Below are 19580 nucleotides of genomic sequence, written 5' to 3'. Positions count from 1 at the left end.
GCAAGGACATGTTCACTTTTGCTTCTCACAGGTATGTTAAAAATGCCCATCTTAACAGAAAGCTTCTGCTGGCGGTGAAGCGGAATGTTTTTTGGCCAGGTGCAACTAGGTGGCTTATACTCTTTTAACCAATCTCAGCAGATTCAAGGCCATCAGGAAAAACTGTCATGGAAACTTCACTTGCAGCTGTAGGCTATTTGCCTCCCCCCCCCAATTATTTATCATTTTATTTGTATGCTGCCCTTCCATAGTTAAAACCATGCTCAAGGTGGTTTACAACATGAACAAAATTACATAATTACAAACATAACAAAAGTAGTAATAAAAATAAATAAAACATGAAAATGATTTCCACATTCATGATAAGATCTAAAATAAAGATACAAAAAATAATTTAAATAACAGCAACAATGCCCTCTTCCCAACCAAACCCCCTAAACAGCACCCCTCTAATGGATTCTAGAAGCAAATACAAAGCCTTAAAAAGCTAAATTGTGTGATATAATATTACATGACCTGGCTGCTCTTTACTAGAAAATATGGATTTTCTAGAAAAAATTGAACTGGAACATTTTCTCGGAAAAACTGCATATTAGACTGATTTGCCTATGAAAGTTTGTATCAGAATTTTTTTTTGTTTGCAGTGGAAAATTTTGTGATGTCCTAGGGAGTGATCTAATTTACCATGTTTATTTAGTAAATTAAATTAAGGAAGTACCCCATGTTGATTTATTGTTCCAATACAGCTCAAGTATTTAAACGGAAATATTGGGGGGTAGGGGATGAAGCACACTTAATATAGTTTAAATGTTTATGTAGAAAAACATTACAATATTGGTAAAAATGTAAGGACAGTGACCTGGATTCAATTAACCTATTGTGCTAGCAGAAACCAGCACAAACGCTTCTGCTAGTGCAATGGGGCTTTCATCCCACGTGCCCCTGCACTTCCTTCAAATCTGCTCTGCTTCTTTGAAATGTCTTTTAAAAAAATGTAAATTTGGAAGTGAGGATTCTGTATCCAGAAGCAGGCTTCCAAATGTGGATTCTATCTCTGCATAGAGAACCATGCACACATAACATCTGTAGGGAGAGCATTGGGTGTGCACTGCATGAGAATTACACATTCACAGGCAAATAATCCATGATGGCTATACTTTACATGAGAGCCATAGGCAATATACCTGTAAATACTTGTAGCTGGAAAGCACAAGGGGGGAGAGTGCTCAGGTCCTGCTTTCAGGCTTCCCATGGGCATCTGGTTGGCCACTGTGAGAATAGGATGCGGGACTATATCGCCCACTGGCCTAATCCAGCAGGGCTATTCTTATGTTCATATTAATTTCTCAGCAAAGAGAAACCATAGTGCTTAGCTAAGCGACCATAAATTACTGTCATAAATAGTATCTAATGTGCACAGTGGATTAAATGTCCCCTAGCAAATAAATAAATATAGTTGCATTCCTGAGAGTTACAGTAATCAGCATATATATTCTTAGTGCTTAGTGCAAGTAGAAGTAATTGGGTAGAACCGTTTCAGGGATGAAACTAAAATGTTACAGAACTTCCATTATACTACAGCTCTTCCCTTCTGGGACCTATTTTTGTCTCCTGCCTTTGCTTACATGAGATAAGTGGAACAGAGCAGTGGATTCTCCAATACCTTCTTCTAAATGGGGATTCATGCATCTGAGGGAAGGAAGATAATTATTTAGGAGGCAACAGCATCACAGCAAGATATTACTGCTTCACATTTGAGGCATAATATATGGAGAATGGTATTTTCTGCAGCTCCCATTTATTTGAGAAGTGTTTGAAAGACCTGCATTGGCTTCCAGTACGTTTCCGAGCACAATTCAAAGTGTTGGTGCTGACCTTTAAAGCCCTAAATGGCCTCGGTCCAGTATACCTGAAGAAGCATCTCCACCTCCATCGCTCTGCCTGGACACTGAGGTCCAGTGCCGAGGGCCTTCTGGCGGTTCCCTCGCTGCGAGAAGCCAAGTTACAGGGAACCAGGCAGAGGGCCTTCTCGGTAGTGGCACCCGCCCTGTGGAACGCCCTTCCACCAGATGTCAAAGAGAAAAACAACTACCAGACTTTTAGAGGACATCTGAAGGCAGCCCTGTTTAGGGAAGCTTTTAATCTTTAAGAAATTAGTGTATTCTAATATTTTTGTTGGAAGCCGCCCAGAGTGGCTGGGGAAACCCAGCCAGATGGATGGGGTATAAATAAATTATTATTATTATTATTATTATTATTATTATTATTATTATTATTTGTGCAAGAGAATTTCCCCATGATTGTGTCCTTCATCTCATTTAGCAATTTGCTTAAGGTTATGAGTTCACAAGTAGCCTCTGTATTTTAGCCTCAGCTTTCCGAGGATACACCTATTGCTACAGGGCTCTTATGAGGACTACAGCAAAATACAGGACATGTAGTATAATCATTCTCATAATAATCACTAGCTCCTAAGAAATTAGCAAAAATTGTCTAGTCATGAGGAAATGCTGCAAACTACCCCCAGAATCAAACCATAGTTCAACCAGCTTTGGTGGAATTGCAGTCTCTTAACCTGACATTTCTATTGCAGTCCTGAATATCTAAATGTAGAAGCTCTTTCGTTATGTGACTCTCTCTTTCTTAGGAAGCCCAAACACATAATTATTCAGAAAAATTGTAAAAAAGAAAAAAGGTGGCGGGGGGACACACCAGTTACACTTTTATGGGCTAGACACTTAAAGATCTGCCTCCTGGCACTGCTTTATCCTGTCCTTGGTTAAGTGCTTTGTTTTCTGCACATTTTGTTGCATTGTTTTATTGAATAGTTTCCACAGTTATTTTATTAATTTAATCTTACACACTTATATATTTGTTAGCTGCTTCCATGGAGTAGGAAATCTACATTTTAAATGTTAGAAGTAAATTAGAAATAATAATAATAAATGCATTCTGATTTGTCACTTTCACTTGGTTCCCCTGCTAAGTGTTTTGTTTAATGCCCTCATGTAAAATACTAAAATGTGAAATAAGATTTGGAGTTCAAAGTGCTTGAGCTTGCTTTCCTTTAACCACCACCTTATTTTTTATTTATAGACTGGCCTTATTGTTGCCTGTTACCAAGGGTTTGTGGATATTGTAATAGCCTTAGCACAATGCCCTCACATTGATGTAAACTGGCAGGACAATGAAGGAAACACGGCTCTAATTACAGCGGCCCAGGCAGGTAAGGAGGTTTGGTCCTCATTTCATTTTTTTGTCCAACAGTTCATGATTGTAAATGCCTACTTATTGTGATTGCATTGAGCAAACAAATGCCAGGTTTTCCCTCCAACATGAGTCTTTAGGCTAGCCCAGCAAGTATTGCTCCTCTGTCCTCTTCCGTACATTTCAGAGAAGCTTGTCCCTTTTAATGTAGCCCAGCACTATAATTAGTGATGCTATTATTAATTTAATGCACACCAGGCTCTGCTTACTAGATTAAATCTTCTGGAATACTTTTCACGTGGAGAAGGCGATGTACTCTCTATTACTCTCTATTACTGTATACCATTAAAGCTACCATATTAGTGAAAAAAGTGTCCACTTTTATTTCTGACCAAGTAGTAATAATATTACAAATGGGAGCTACAACAAAGTTGCAGTGTATCCATCCTCCTAATACTCTTGTTAAGGAAGTTATTCCATTAAAGAAGGGTATTCTATTTCTCTTTTCTTGGCTTTCTATTTTTCTTCTCTAACCCCAAGCAGTTCTCTAAACCCTGATCATACTTTTTCTATTGCTGTGCTGACAAAAAAAGAATTTAAAATTGGCATTCAGACAAATATACAGAAGAATCTAAGGCAACTCTACTGCTACAGCCTTAAAAAAAGAAGAAGAAAGAAGTAATGAGAGCATAGCAACACTTGGGCTGCAGATAAGCCTATCAGTGAAAATGTTTGATGAGCACAAAAGGGTGCTTAGCATAGCTTCCCTGCTATGAACCCTCTCTCTCTCCAGCCCCCCCAAGATCATGTTATGTCCTGCATACAAAAGCTTTCTTATTCAATTCAGTGAAAGAGTGCAACAAATATTAGGTTGAGCACAGATGCTTTAAAATATTATTTTGCAATAAAAACCAGGAATATTATTATGTTCCCTAGTGATAATTCATCATACTGAGCAATAAAGAATAGGCAAAGAATGAAGTATGAAGCTTTGAAATGATAAATTCTGGGGAAATTCATTTTAGTTATATTATTTAAGAGTTGTTTAGAATTATAAACTAAATTTAGTTTGTGCTAAAATTGTTAAATTAACGACAATAGATTCTAACTATTGACAATCTATAGACAGTGTAATGAAAAATGTGTTGTGTTGAATTTAATAAATATTTGGTGAAATGCAAGCATGGCAGTTACTTCCCTCTTGGGAATCACTGAATGCTGTTGTAAAAAAGTATTAGAGCTGATACAGAATAATGATTCGTGATTATTTTCTGGAATCCCATTACCAGAACATGTGTGTTTTAACTAAGCTGTATTCATTTTTAAAAAACGAAATGAAAAACCGTTACCTTATTTGATAATTGCTTTGTTTCATTTTAAATGCACTGTGTGGCTATAATTTTTTACTACAAAAATATTTGTGTGTTTTTCACAGCTGCCTTTATAGAAAACCAATGCCTGATACGACTTTTTAACTAGAGTTAGGTGGTCTCAGATATTGTATAACCTGCCTTGGGTTGTGTCCACCCAGGATATATATCTGTCCTGTTAAAGGATTAGATTTAAGGTTGCTCTTTTCTGACCTTTATATTTAATTATAATGAGCTCAGTATTAATCCAGAGTGTTGACATTGGCTTGATACTGTCTGCCAGTATCTGATACTGCTCCCTAAAGAAAATGAGGCTAAGTAGACCACAGGATATATAAGAAGTTTCCTATAATTGTATGGAGTTATTTTCCTATTTTCTAAAGCAGAATGACATTTGTCTTGATCACATATCACTGAGTAAGCTGGAGCTAGGTCTGCATGCATGATCCAGTCCACCAAGCCTTCCAGAGTGACCTGCCAGCCCCCAACCCAATTTACTAGGATTGTTCTTTGGGGGGGGGGACACCCACCAAAACATGGAGAGTCAAGCAAAGACTGTGGTGGTGTGGTAATCCTTCCTAAGTGCTAGCCAGCCCCCAATTCAATTAACCACCAGTAAATTTGGGGCAAAACTAAACAAACAAACAAATCAAAGCCCCTCAACCAGACAGTGTTCTATCCCACCCTGTGGTAACAGCCCTACTAACTCCTGTGTGGATCCAGAAATGGCTACATATTACACAGAATCCTCCATAGCCACTGTCCCCAAATGTGCTCCAAGCATGACTGGTGAGAGGGAGAATGATAATGGACTTGCAAAGACATGTGGATGCCACCTTGGAGGAAGGTTTTTGCTTTTTTAAGGACTTCCTGCCTTTTCAGGATTGCTGCTGGGGAAGATTGGTGCTGCTTCTTGCTAGACGTGGCTATCTTTGGATGCTTTCCGTCTGCTTATTATTTGGGGTGAAGTGATTGTTACCTGTTGGGGTGAAGTGATTGTTACCTGTTACTTGTTTTTAAAGCCAAATCTGAAGCAAAAGGACAGAGCTTTGGCTTGAGTGCAGACACCAAAACTAAGAGTTGAGGGCCCCTCTGCCCCTCCCCTCCCCTGTTAAACAAGTATTGGGTGAAGACAGCGCAAGAACAAATTGCGGGTGTGGGGCGATCCTGGTCACGTCGTCGGCTCGGTAGGGGCGGCAGCCTGCCCGCCGCCAGGGGTAAGGCAGGAGGAGGCGATCGGCGCAGCGATCAGCCTCCCTCCCTCTGTCCCTCTCTGGTGTACACGCCCCGCCCAGGAGGTGGGTGTGATCCCCGGCAGGAGCCCCTCCTCTTGGCGCCGCAATTGGTCGCCGGAGCGCTTCTCCAGCCCTTTCCTGCCACTGTGCAGGACTGGAGGGTGCGCGCCCTGCCCCTGCTGGGCGAAGCTGCGCAGCTCCCCCACTTGCTGGAGCGCCCCTGAGTACCCTGAGTGACCCGAGCCCTGGCACAACGCGCCAGTAAACCCAAGGGGAAGGACGGCTCTGCAGGTAAGATTGCCCTTGGTTTTCCGTCCCTGCAGTAAGCCACAGTTGAGAGTTCTCACCATCTTTGCTATTTGGTTCTAGAAACAAACTATGCTCCCTAGCTTAACTGGGGATCATAGTTTGTTTTGTTCAAATTAGCAATGACCAGGAAGCCAAGAACATCCCTTGGCTTCACATTGTGGTTCATTTCTCCCATGTGGGAAGCAGCAAAGTGGGAAAGATTGGCGCATTCACAGTAAACCATCAACTATGGTTTACCATGATGTGCAAATTGGGCCAGGGTTGACAACCTTTTTTTCAGTCATGATCTTGTTGCACTATAGAGTTTACTACTCTGGCAGAATTGGAGCTATGTTTTCACAATTGCCAAAGTCCTATTATTAATTAATAGACATATATTTGAAACAGCCTTATAAGGAATTTATGCGTTTTAATTAAAGTTGCATTTATTTATAGATTTTTAAGAGCTAATTGTTTTTCAGCATACCACTTAACAATTTGAGGATGGCCTGTCATTTCTTCTATTCCATTTCCATGTCAAATTGATTGCTTCCCCTCTGCCAGAATCCTTACATTGTTATTTTCTGTTGACTTCATTCAGCATCTCTGGTCTTAATACCACTGTTAAACTGTCTTGAATACAGCACAGTTACACATCCCTAGCACACATAATTTCAAGCTTACTGTTACCACCTGAAATTATAACTTAAAAAAGAAGCTCCTGAACAGGCACCTAGAACTCATTTGCATCCAATATTGATTAAAGAAACACTTTAGTTGAGTCCACGTCCAGATCTGTCCTACTTTTTCTCTGTTAACCAGCTACAGTTGCATAGGAGATCCATCCCATCCCATAGTTACTGTGCTCAATTCTCTCTTTCTTGCCCTTTTTCCAGATAGCTACATTTGTTGGCAGCTTTCAGGAGTCTGCAACTGCTCCCACAACTGAAAGAGCACTAAGCAGTTGTAAATTTAAGATTTTTCATGGAGTATTAACATTCTGAATTAATTGTGCATTGTATTGGCAATCTTTTTCCCTACTTATGTTAAAAGAGCTCATAAAAGTAGAAATTCTTTTTAGCATCTTGCATTTCTTCTGCTGCTTCAACTGTGAGCATAAAGATTCTGTTTTATATAAGAGCTTTTAAATGGAGTTATCTGATTGCCATTGGTAACTGGAATTAGCAACTACACCTGAAACTGCAAGTCTGAATGGTGCAACCCTTTGTGTCTGAATTCAGACTAAATAACAAATCTTTTTTTAAAAAAAAAGGTTACCAGGGCTGTATTCAAAGTAGTGTTAAGCAGATTGTTTTGTCAGTGCAAGGATTTATCCTTGAGCAACAGAAAAATCTCCTCTTCCTCTGGGCCCCCAAATTTGTTTTGGGTGTTTCCCCAACCCTCTGGAGCAGCTTTGGGTATGACATGGGGTATGCATGAGGGATGGAGAAAAGGAGGGAAATCCCATTGCACTAAGCTCTAATCCCAGCACAGCTGTTGAGCTCAATATTTCCCAAAGTGAAATATTGAGCTGGAGGACTGAGACTGCATATGAATGACATTTTATTTTAGAATCAGTGAGAGTCTGAGTACTTCCTTTTTTTTTATAGTCCACACACAATCTAGATCTCGTGCAGGGACATCCAACAGGTAGATCACTGGACATCTATGGTGGATCACTGGTGGATCACTGGCTCCCCCCATAGAAGCTCGACAACTTTGGCTTGGGTAAAAAAAGCTCAACATTTTCCCCCTGCACCCCCCAAAAATGGGGCTTTCCCCTCCCTAAAAAAGAGCTCAACAACTCTTTTACCTGAAATCCAAAAACAGAGCTTTTGTTCCTAAAAAAAAGCTCAACAACTTTGACCTGAAACCCCCCCCCCCCAAAAAGGGGGTAGATCACTGCCCGTTTTTAAACTCTGTCAGTAGATCACAGTCATTTGGGAGTTGGCCATCCCTGATCTATTGCATATTTTTTGCTCCTGAAAAGTGCATTTTGAAAAACTGGTTGGTTCATTCCAAAATAAAAGTTCATTGCAGATTGATTCAGCATTTCCACATAGTGTGTCCATTTGAAAACAGATGAAGGTGGTTCCAGCAATGGGGGTGTGTATCCACACCTTCCCTTCTTCATTCATCCAGGGCATATGCAGGGAGGAAAAGGCAATGATAACCTTATCAATGGAGGTTTTCCAAATGCTTATCCGATAACCACACCCACCCACCCTTCTGGATGGCAGGATATAGAGTCAATCAAGATTGAAAGAAGCATGCTGAGGACAAGCATGAACAATTCCAGAGTGACAAAAAGTATGCTTTGGTAACACAGGGATTGTGTGTACACAGTCTGGGCTTATGTCCTTGAATTGCACCACGGTGGCCAAAAGGGTGCCCTTCAGATATTGGACTACGGCTTCCATAATCCCTGGCCACTGGCCATGTTGGCTGGGAATGGTGGGAGCCGGGAGCCCAAAAATCTGGAGGGCACGGTGATGTAAACCCCCAAATTCTACTGTTGAAGCGTGTACTGTACTACGAAAATGTACTGTACTACTGTACTACTACAGTTTTACTCAAAAATAGTGAGGCCTTTTCTGTTAGAGATTCTATTTCTAACAATTCTGTAAGGGCTGCCACCCATTTTGCAGGTGGCAAAGTAAGGCTGAGAGTCTGCTGAGGCATGGTTTTTCAATTTTTTGGGCATGATTTTTCTTTTATTACCATGAGGAAATTAGCACAGGTCTCAGTTGAGGTAAACAGAAGCTTAAGGAGTTAGGGGTACTTTCAGAATGTCAGCAATACTGGGCACCTCAGTAATGAAATACGGTAGTTTTAATGCAGTTGTGAACAATTATTATCAGAAGCCCTTTACCTGAGAAATAGGAGGGAAAATATACCGTACATTGAAAGGAAAATCTAGATTCATTTTATAGAAATGAAGTTATTTTCCACGGATTGCAGTAGGACTTTGCACTTAATGCAGCCCTTTGAAAGGATATTATATGTAACAATCAGGTGCCTGGTTTCTGTAGGAACATTTTGGGCTGCTTTTCCATTTCTAGTGACTCATTGGTGCTCAGAGAGCAGCAGTGATATAAATTAGTAGAATCATAGAATCATAGAATCATAGAGTTGGAAGAGACCACAAGGGCCATCCAGTCCAACCCCCTGCCAAGCAGGAAACATCATCAAAGCATTCTTGACATATGCCTGTCAAGCCTCTGTTTAAAGACCTCCAAAGAAGGAGACTCCACCACACTCCTTGATAGCAAATTCCACTGCCGAACAGCTCTTACTGTCAGGAAGTTCTTCCTAATGTTTAGGTGGAATCTTCTTTCTTGTAGTTTGAATCCATTGCTTCGTGTCCGCTTCTCTGGAGCAGCAGAAAACAATCGTTCTCCCTCCTCCATATGACATCCTTTCATATATTTGAACATGGCTATCATATCACCCCTTAACCTTCTCTTCTCCAGGCTAAACATACCCAGCTCCCTAAGCCGTTCCTCATAAGGAATTGTTTCCAGGCCTTTGACCATTTTGGTTGCCCTCCTCTGGACACGTTCCAGTTTGTCAGTATCCTTCTTGAACTGTGGTGCCCAGAACTGGACACTGTACTGCAGGTGAGGTCTGACCAGAGCAGAATATAGTGGTACTATTACTTCCCTTGATCTAGATGCTATACTCCTATTGATGCAGCCCAGAATTGCATTGGCTTTTTTAGCTGCTGCATCACACTGCTGACTCATGTCAAGTTTGTGGTCTACCAAGACTCCTAGATCCTTTTCACATGTACTGCTCTCAAGCCAGGTGTCACCCATCCTGTATTTGTGCCTTTCATTTTTTTCTGCCCAAGTGTAGTAATGATGGAAAAGCAGTTTCCAAAGTGGTTGTTTGAATCTGCTTTATGGGGTTTTGTGGAGTTGGGCATGCCTATTTCTTGATTTTTGTACTGTAAATTACCTAGAAAGTCTAGGAGTGTTCTGAAGTTATGTAGGCCTAAGAGTGTTTGGGGCTGGGTGATCAGACAACAGTAATAATCTCCAGCAGCTACCATTGCTGATCAATTCAAAAGGACATGAGCACATGATAAGGATGGGAAAATATCAGAAGTTCAAATCAGAAACATGCCTAAGAGCAAGGCAAGTAGAGACACTCCGAATGAATGCCTGACATTTTCACTTCTTTTATAATCTTTGGAGACCTCATCAATCCCCCAGAATTTTGCATTATTGTACCCTGTCACTATCTAGGTAGAGGGACTCTGAAAAAGGGCTCCGGTTAGGAAGGAGGCAACCAAAGAGCACAGCTGTCCATAAAATACCTGAGTGTAATTAAAGCTGCCTAAATAGATAAACATGCAGCTCTCCTCCTCCTAGAATATGTAGATTTGTTTGGGTGCCATGAAGCCACTGATCATTAAAACTGTACCAGATGTTCTGCTATGGATTTTGTTTAATTGATTGTATGAAACTTCTTCATAAACATTCTTGGACAAATTTAACTGACTGACATGTATTGCAGAATATTTAACTGGACTGCAAAATAAGACGAGGGAACTTTTTTTATACAGCTTACAGTAATTAAGTTGTTGTTGTTGCAGCTGGCTGACAGACTACATTATTACACAAACCATCAACCCATCATACAACAAATGACAAGTGGGGAAATGAATGAGCAATAATGGCACTAGATGTTTGTCTTGTTCTGTCAGTCCAATTACAAGGGCTTGATGGTTTAATTGGTCTTCAGACTGTTAGCTCCCTAGCGTCTATAATTTTAGCCTGTGATAGATTTTTACCACTCTACATATTTCAGTGATACTGGCAAAGCAGGCAGACCTTCTGTTGGGGATTATGCCTGATATGGTCTGCTGAAAGCATTTCTAAGAATAAATATACTGTGTCTATTTATTTATTTACTTATTCAGTCATTTTAGTTCATAATCTGTCCTGTCGCTAGTTCAGGATAGTAGAAGCTTAATGACCAGGGTTTTACAGCAGAGTTGGGAAACTGAACCCTCTTATGGCTGGGAAGGCAACAACAGATCTTTAAACTATTATTTCCGCTTACCATAGACTCACACAAATTACCATTAACGTAATCATATTTATAACTCTCATGCATTCTATGTAGGCCTGCCATTGGTGATTATTTGGAAATTGCATGTGATGGCAATGAGCGGCTAGGAGGAAACTGGATTCATTATCCAGTGTTTCAAATAGCTTCCTATAGCTTTCCAGGCATAACTCAAAAGTACTGCCTTAATCTATTTGGCACTAAATTGTATGAACTCTTAGAACCCACCTTCTGCCATGATTAGCTTAAATTATCCTTCTGACCAGGGATAGGGAATATGGATAATAGACCAAATCAACTTTCCATTAAATTTAGGTTAATATACTGCAAACAAAACTTTGTATAGCTTTCATTTCTAAGGAAAAGAAGTACGGTAACTGATTTTATTGTGCATTTGCCAACCATTCAAAGAGACATATTCAGGCACCAGTGACTGTGTGGGAAGGAGAGGGTGAAACCCATTTTGTTAACTTCCTTATTTTAGGATTGAACCAAGCCCGTAGCATTTTAATTCTCTGTAGTGGCACTTGCCCTGTGGAACACCCTCCCATCAGATGTCAAGTCTATAAGTAACTATCTTACTTTTAAAAGACATCTGAAGGCAGCCCTGTTTAGGGAAGATTGTAATGTTTAATGCTGTGCTGTATTGTGTTTTTAATATTCAGTTGGGAGACGCCCAGAGTGGCTAGGAAAACCCAGCCAGATGGGTGGGGTATAAATAGTAAATTTTATGATGATGATGATGATGATGATGATAGTTTAGTGGTTATTTGATCTGTCCTGAAGCTTCAGAATATGATAGTTAAAATAAAACAAGTAGAATTCACAGTGGTTTGAAAATAATACACTTTTGTATTGATATTTTTTATTCTTTTTTGTAGGACATATTACTATCACACAGTATTTATTAAACTATTATCCTGGCCTTGATATTGAGAAAAGGAATGCCTTTGGATTTACTGCACTCATGAAGTCTGCAATGCAAGGCCGAAGTGAATGCATCAGAGCTTTAATGTTGGCAGGTATAGAAAAATCCTATGCTTCATTATCCTCATTCCCTTGAACTACTATAAAGACTACTTCTAAATGAAGGACTGCAGCTCTTGCCTCCTCTAATTACAGATTGGACAAAGAGAGAGAGAGGAAGAGAGAAATGCAAAACCATTGTTTGCTTATTCTTGTTTTCCACCACTGAATTTTCTACAAATGGATCTCATTAAGTAAACTAAACTCATTAATTTATTTATAAACATGAATATTCTACCATATTTTGCAAAATCAGTACCAAACATGATCTACGGCAGCTGAAATTTCCTTTCAGTGCCTGCAGGGTTTACATACTCAGTTCAAATAGAAGGCATGGTCCAGTGAACTTGTACTAACCCTTGCAAAAATAAGTTTGCATAGTACAGAACTTTCATAAAACACAATAGGAAAAGCAGACAAAGCAGCAGAGAGTAACAATTGGAATACTAAAATTATATTAAAAGCACCCTGAAATAGAAAAAAATAAAAGTCTTCAGCAATCAGCTGAAGATTAAAAGAGAAGAGCCCTGGCATGTCTCTACAGAGAAGGCATTTCACAGTTGTGGTTCCACCACTAAAAAGACTGTCTTGAGTGCCCATCTTCTGATGTTACATAAGGATGGAGCAGAGCCTCTGAAGTTGACTTTAACTGGCAGCAGGCTCGCTTGCTTATTTTAAAAAATTTCTATATGACTCTTCCAAATGGGTGCTATGGGGGCATACAACACAATTAAGACAGTGTTACTAAATATCCGCAATAACAATAAAAATGGGACCCAGGTGGCGCTGTGGGTTAAACCACTGAGCCTAGGACTTGCTGATCAAAAGGTCGGCGGTTCGAATCCCTGCAACGGGGTGAACTCCCGTTGCTCGGTCCCAGCTCCTGCCCACCTAGCAGTTCGAAAGCACATCAAAGTGCAAGTAGATAAATAGGGACCGCTCCAGCGGGAAGGTAAACAGCGTTTCTGTGCGCTGCTCTGGTTCGCCAGAAGCAGCTTTGTCATGCTGGCCACATGACCTGGAAGCTGTCTGCGGACAAACGCTGGCTCCCTCGGCCTATAGAGCGAGGTGAGCGCCGCAACCCCAGAGTCGGACACGACTGGACCTGATGGTCAGGGGCCCCTTTACCTTTACCTAACAATAAAAAACTAAAAACACACATCTTGAAAATTTACAATTTTTATTCACAGGGTTATTTCTAGAGTTCATAGAGACCAGAGTGTTTTTCGTGTATTTCAGGTTATCAGGAAATGGGTTAATAGCAAAGTGCTGTAGAGATGGGCTATTACTGCTGCTCATTTTAGGGAAGCTGTCAGGATGGCAGTTACTGACCAGACATTATATTTAGAAATAATTTATGGATTAAGGACTGCTCAGCAATTGAAAGAAATAATGGAGCTTGTAGAGTGCTAAAGAGGATGAAACATGGATTTATTGCCAAAAGGCTCAGGAGAAACAGAGCTAAGCTATTGCGGCCTTATTTTGAGAGAATATCCCTAAGCCAGGGCAACCCATAGTGAGTACTCATTGCTTTTAGCAGATATTATAGAACAGGAATTCATACAAGATAAAAATATGTTCTTCTATTCAAATATCTGAAGGCTCCCATTCGTTAAATATGGTTTAACATATGGTAAAATGGTAAGATATACAATTTCAACCCATCTAAAGGCAATTGCACAAATATTCTCAGGTGCAAATTTCTCCTGTGCTAGTTAGGTTGTTGTAGACCCCAGCAGTTGTTTGAAATATTTGTAAAACTTGGGCCTAACCCCACTTGCCTTGGGTGTCAGCCCCATTCATTCAATAAGATTTACTTCTGAGTAGGCTGTTATGTGACCAATTTACTCATACTGAAATGAGTGGAAAAATGAAGCTATGAAACATCTAAGTTAATATTGCCATTTTAAAAAAGAAGGGCCCAAAAGTTCCTATAAACATGGAGCTTTTCTGATGTTTTTGCTGGATATTTCAAGCATATTTCATTTGCAGATAATATTGCAATATGTGTAGCTGTATTAATTTAATGGAATATTAATATTCCAAACTGACTGGGATGTTCAGGTTACTTATTCTGAAAAAAAACCCGTTTGTAATATTAGATTTCTCTCTGGAAAATCAGGTCTAAGTGGAGATGGACACGTTTCTTACAAGCTGATTTTCAGACTCAATGTAATTCAGAATGATTGATAGAATGCCATGACACTTGGAAGGAGGACTTGAATATTCATGTTTGACCCAGGTAGCAAAGTACCTAACCTCATTTATGTTCATGCGGGATTAGTTTTAAAGAAGTCACTGCAATACTTCAATAGTGTTTAAAGCAAATCTTGTATACCAAATAGATTTCCTGAGAAAGAAGATACAGCAAAAATTTGACAAGCTATTAGAGAAGACTTATTTGTGGTCACTGTGCATACCATCTTCAGTATTTATATCTACAGCTTTACTGGTAGAATTTCCCCATTTAGGCAGAGAGGATGTTGGAGTCAAGAGTTTGGAATACCATATTCCGTTTATTTCTTTTCTAAGCCCTACTACAACAATAACACAGAAAACATTATCTGAGCTCTGTATTTTTTATACTGTTCATTCCATTAGTATTATTTATTACTTGATTCAATCTTCCGTGTTCCATGTTCAATGTTCATATTATCTTCAGAGTCTCTTTCAGTGATGGTACCAGCACATACTCCAAGGTATGCTAGCTTACCAGTCACCCATCTGTGCAACTGGAGAGAGATCAAACAGGAAAGACAAGTTGCTTACCAATAAATTGTGTTATTTGATTGCTCATCTGTGCAGTCACAGCTCATGTAGCTTCTTCACTCCTGGTGCTGTCAGTTTGTTGAAATTGTCATGGCGAGGCTGAAGGAACTGAACAAGAGGCATCTGCCTCACCTGTTTCAGGCCAACCGTTCTGCCTGAAAGGAGGGGACAGGAATACCAAGTCCCTGACTAACATATTATAAACTCCTGAAAATGTTTTACACTCAAGTGTGACTGCACAGATGGCCACCATTACAGGTAAACAGCCTAATTTTGGTGCACTTGATCCTGAAATACAATCTTAAGAACAGCTGGGAATGTACACACATGGAGTAGCAAAACTTCAATTCCTAGAGCAGGAAAAACAGTCATCTACTTTAAGTTCGCCTGAGATAAAACAGCAGAAAATTACATGAGCAGGAATACAGAATGTCATTTTTTGTTGATAAATAAATATAAATAAAACAAAAACACAGCCAACATTTTTTATTTAGCAGAATATAGAGTGGTGTGCTTTAGTATTTGTCAGTATAAGGGCTAGAGATAAGGAGGGGTAAGCGAACCGTATCTTCCTATCACCTTTCCTCCTTTTCCTGTCTGGCATCCGATGGTTTCAGATAGATATACCTTTCACTGACTCTTATTCTGGTCAGATGTAATCTCAAATTAACCTCTTAACCATTCATGAGATTAGCCTAAATCCACAGATTTGGGTTTCTGGCTGTGCCATCTGGTGTGCTAGAATTGTCAGCAAACACTATTCACATCTCTTCCAGTTGTCCTTTCGATAGCTTTTGTTTGTTTTTTACTGGTACTTTTTGTTGGCTGTTTAGTATGTATAGTTTTGTTTTCATCTGCAAAATGAAAGGTCCATTGTAGACCTAACATTCCGAGTCTCCTGGCCATTCCCCCTTCCAGTCCGTTTTTGGAGCTGGCTGGGGTGCAGAGTTTACATGGCAGGCAAGGTGGGGGAGAAAGAGGAACATATGAGCAAGACTCCCTTAGATATCATTCTTTTTCTGAATTGTAGTCCTTCCATTAATTGTATATCTATCTGTTGCAAACCCCACACCTGTAATTTGCTACATTTAGAGATGCAGTACTCTGCTTTCAAAGGCAAGTGCAAATGTAATATGAAATGAATAAAAGTTAATTTGTGTGAACAAATGTAACCACAGCCAAATTTCATCTGGCCCTCTCGGGTGGGTTTGATGTTATGTCAATTGCAGTTCCTTTGCAATAAGATCATCCAGGAGGGAAACACTTCTCAGCAGACTTGTGTTCCTTGCAAATATAGAAATAATAATAATCCGTGCATTTTGCAATTGCATGCATGCAGTTTTGGGGATGTAATTGCATTTTGAAGTTTGAGGTTTTAAATAGCTGTATGTGATATTTTGCTGTTCAACTATACATTGACACTATTTGCATTCTTCTGGGATTACAGAGTTCCTTTTGCCTTTTACACAGACAGGACAGATTAAAATGTAGTCCGCAATATCATTTAACAAATGTTGAAAACAAATGGGGGGGGGGGAGGCTGAAGAAAAGTAAAGGAGAAACGTGAGTGGAGATACACCTATTTAATTATGGTACAGTCATACCTTGGTTCTCGAACGCCTGTGACTCGGACGTTTTTGATCCCAAATGCCGCAAACCCAGAAGTGACTGCGAACGTTTTTCGGAAGTTGCGTCGGACTTCCGATGGAGTGCAGGCTTCCGATGGACTGCAGGAAGCTGCTGCAGCCAATCGGAAGCTGGGCCTTGGTTTTCGAAAGTCAAATGGACTTCCGGAATGGATTCCATTCGAGAACCAAGGTACGACTGTACCTGCATCTACAGGAAATAGCTTGGATCTAGCCGTGCCCACTAATATGGGGCCACAAACAGCTTTATGCAGAGTAATATGGCCCTTAGTCTACAAAAGGTTACCACCCCTGCCATGGGCTGTAACAAAATAAGATAAATGGAAGTTTAAGTTTAATGTGAGAAGTGTGTGTATGGTAGAATCATGTTTTCCTAGGAACAAAACCTAGAAAAACCATTCACAATCTACACTTCCACAACATTCTTTACTGGCAATTTGAATTACGGTAAACAAATATTTAAAATACCTCAGAGATTAACACAAAACTGCACTTTGTTAAGACTTTTGAGATTGATACAGCATTTTGCAAAACTCCAACTCAATGAGACAATGAAATGCAAGGTCAGGCAGCAATTATTACTTGTGTTCTGATGATGACACATGTTAAACATCACTCTAATTTCTGATGGTGTAGCTATGGGGTCATAACAATATCTGCTGGCTCTCACTACAATTCTGTACTGAGCAATAAATATCTAAATAATTTGTGTAGCTAAAAAAACAAAGTAAAATTGGGTTATTTTATCAAAATATTAACTGACAGTCAAAACAGAGTTGTCAAGCAGCTAAGGTTTTAGAGTTCCCTAACACAATATCTTACAAAATTCAGGATATGCTTAGCTTTACCTATACAATGTGGTCAGCTGCTCTTTTTTATAAAATAAAATAAAACTCTCTCTCTTTTTCTCTCCTTTGAGGGGCAAGCATTTATGCCACAGACCCGGGCCGTGGATTCACTCCTCAGGAATGGGCATGTTTCACAGGAAGAATAGAATCTGCCTATCTTATGCAAAGACTTATGGACAAGCCATGTGCTGAGCAATTTTGTGACCACTATGAGCTAGAATGGCCAAAGTTGAAAGAACGTCTTGCCAAGGCTGCAGAGCCAAAGACCTGTTTGCAAAAGATCTCGGAAGGCGTGAGGTCAGTAATAACTTCCAGAGGTTTCAAAGGCCCTGAAGAAGATGGTGTCCTTGATCATATGGTTCGGGTGACGACAAGTCTAAGGAGCTCTTTTGTTGCCATAGCTTGTAGGACCGTGTGCCCTGGAAGTCCGCCTGGCATAGGAAAACGCAGGCCTGCTGTACAAGAGATCTTTAGGAAACAAAGAGCCAAGGAAATCAAATCTATGGATAGCAAAGACCATTTTAACAGCTATGAGAAGCTGTTTCAGAACTCCAGAGTTATGTTAGTCTCCAAAAAGAAGGAAAGGCGAGCCAGCCTCCAGCCTTTCAGTCTAAATGTACCTCAGGTTAGCATTGTGGTTCCAAGGAAATCAAGCTTGCTGCCACTGCACTTGCTGAGAAGGAGCAGTGTGCGCCCAGGGTTTGTCATCCCCAAAGTCCGAATCAACAAGGCACCTCCACCTACTTTCCAGCCAGAGAAAGTCAGGCGAAAAAGCAGTGCTGGTGATGGAGCTTACCTGCAGATTCCTAAGTGGAGGTATAAAGAGCTGAAGGAAGAAAGGAAGAAGGCAGAGGAAGAAGAAAAGAAAAAAGCAGAAGCAGCTCAGAAACAGAAGCAAGGGTCTCCCGTGAAAAGCAAGACTTGAACTGAGGCTGAGACTCATGATAGTACTACTGAGATCAACACAAAAGTCAAGTTGCTGTTTTGGGGCCAGCTGAATGACACAATTTAAAGGAGAAGAAATCATCTAGAGAGCAACCGATACGGTAAAGTGTACATAGGTCAAGAAATGTAAGGAAATATTTATAGAAACTGAACAGGTTTAAAATATGGAAAAGGTAGTTTTCTCAGGGTGGAAAACAGGGGTAATGGGATTAAGCTCCAAGAAGGGAGAGTTAGTCTGGATATCAGACATTTTTCTATACATAAAAGAGTATTAAGCTACAGAGTGTGTTTGCAAGGGAAACTAATATTAAAAATAGATTACATAAGCACTGGCTTGAGGATAAGTGAAAAGACAAGTTTACGGATTTTGTACAAGTGTATTATGATCTCCCCATCCCCCACACTAAAGTAAAGGGCTTTAGCTTGATGCTTGCTTTTAAGAAAATATGGACATTGTAATGAAATTTCAAAAAACCAAACATTGAAAGGATGCAAAAATCTCAGGGCATTTTGTAGAAAACCAACTTTATGAATAAAATGTTTGTAAAGCATTTCTTATGAAAGATAGAGTTAATGGAAACAAAATGGTATAAAATTATATACAGTATTTTGTATTGAATGAGATTTTACTGTTTATAAAAAGTGTAAAAACTACTATGAATTGGGTTAATTTCACAAAAATGCAACATTTCTGAGGATCCTCCCGTTATTTTTTTCAAGATTATGCCCAACTTTAGGTTCTCCTACTTCTGTATTCTGAAACAGATCTGCAGCAAAATTTGCAACACAATGTTCAGGATTCCAGCTGTCACATTCCTCAGCCACACCATTTTTATTTATTTATTTTTTGAACTCTCAACAGCCGGTCAGCATGCTGTGGCCACTGAACATTTGAGCATATTTTGAATCCCTCCCGACTTCTTCCTAAATATGTTTTCTTCTTCTGCAGACCCCTATACCTGCTGATACATTCCCAGTTTGCATGTTGGCAGTGCCATTTTTGCTTTATAAGAAGCTGCACTTGTTTCTTGAACATCAGAAATAGAGGGAATGGTGCTTCTTCAAGGCATTTTTAGTAGATGCAAAAATTCTGTTGAACACCAGTGCAAACATAACCATTCTCAGAATAAACCCCACTGAGTTCAATGAATTTACCTGCTGGCAGGGTTG

The 19580-nt window shown here is 39.8% G+C and overlaps 1 protein-coding gene across 1 annotated transcript in view; it reads left to right on the top strand.

Moving 5' to 3' along the window:
* The window catches only part of ANKRD33B (ankyrin repeat domain 33B), a 35751-nt gene extending 16399 nt beyond the window's left edge, over positions 1-19352 (top strand). Inside the window, exons 2-4 of the mRNA XM_035125958.2 lie at positions 3097-3226; positions 12058-12198; positions 17537-19352. Coding sequence (XP_034981849.1) covers positions 3097-3226; positions 12058-12198; positions 17537-18390 — 1125 coding nt within the window. The 3' untranslated portion in view covers positions 18391-19352. The remainder of the gene's footprint in view (positions 1-3096; positions 3227-12057; positions 12199-17536) is intronic.
* Positions 19353-19580: the final 228 nt, after the last annotated feature.

This window comes from Zootoca vivipara, chromosome 8, assembly GCF_963506605.1.
Source record: "Zootoca vivipara chromosome 8, rZooViv1.1, whole genome shotgun sequence".
Taxonomy (NCBI): Eukaryota; Metazoa; Chordata; class Lepidosauria; order Squamata; family Lacertidae; genus Zootoca; species Zootoca vivipara.
This window is presented reverse-complemented; position numbering and strand designations above follow the sequence as displayed.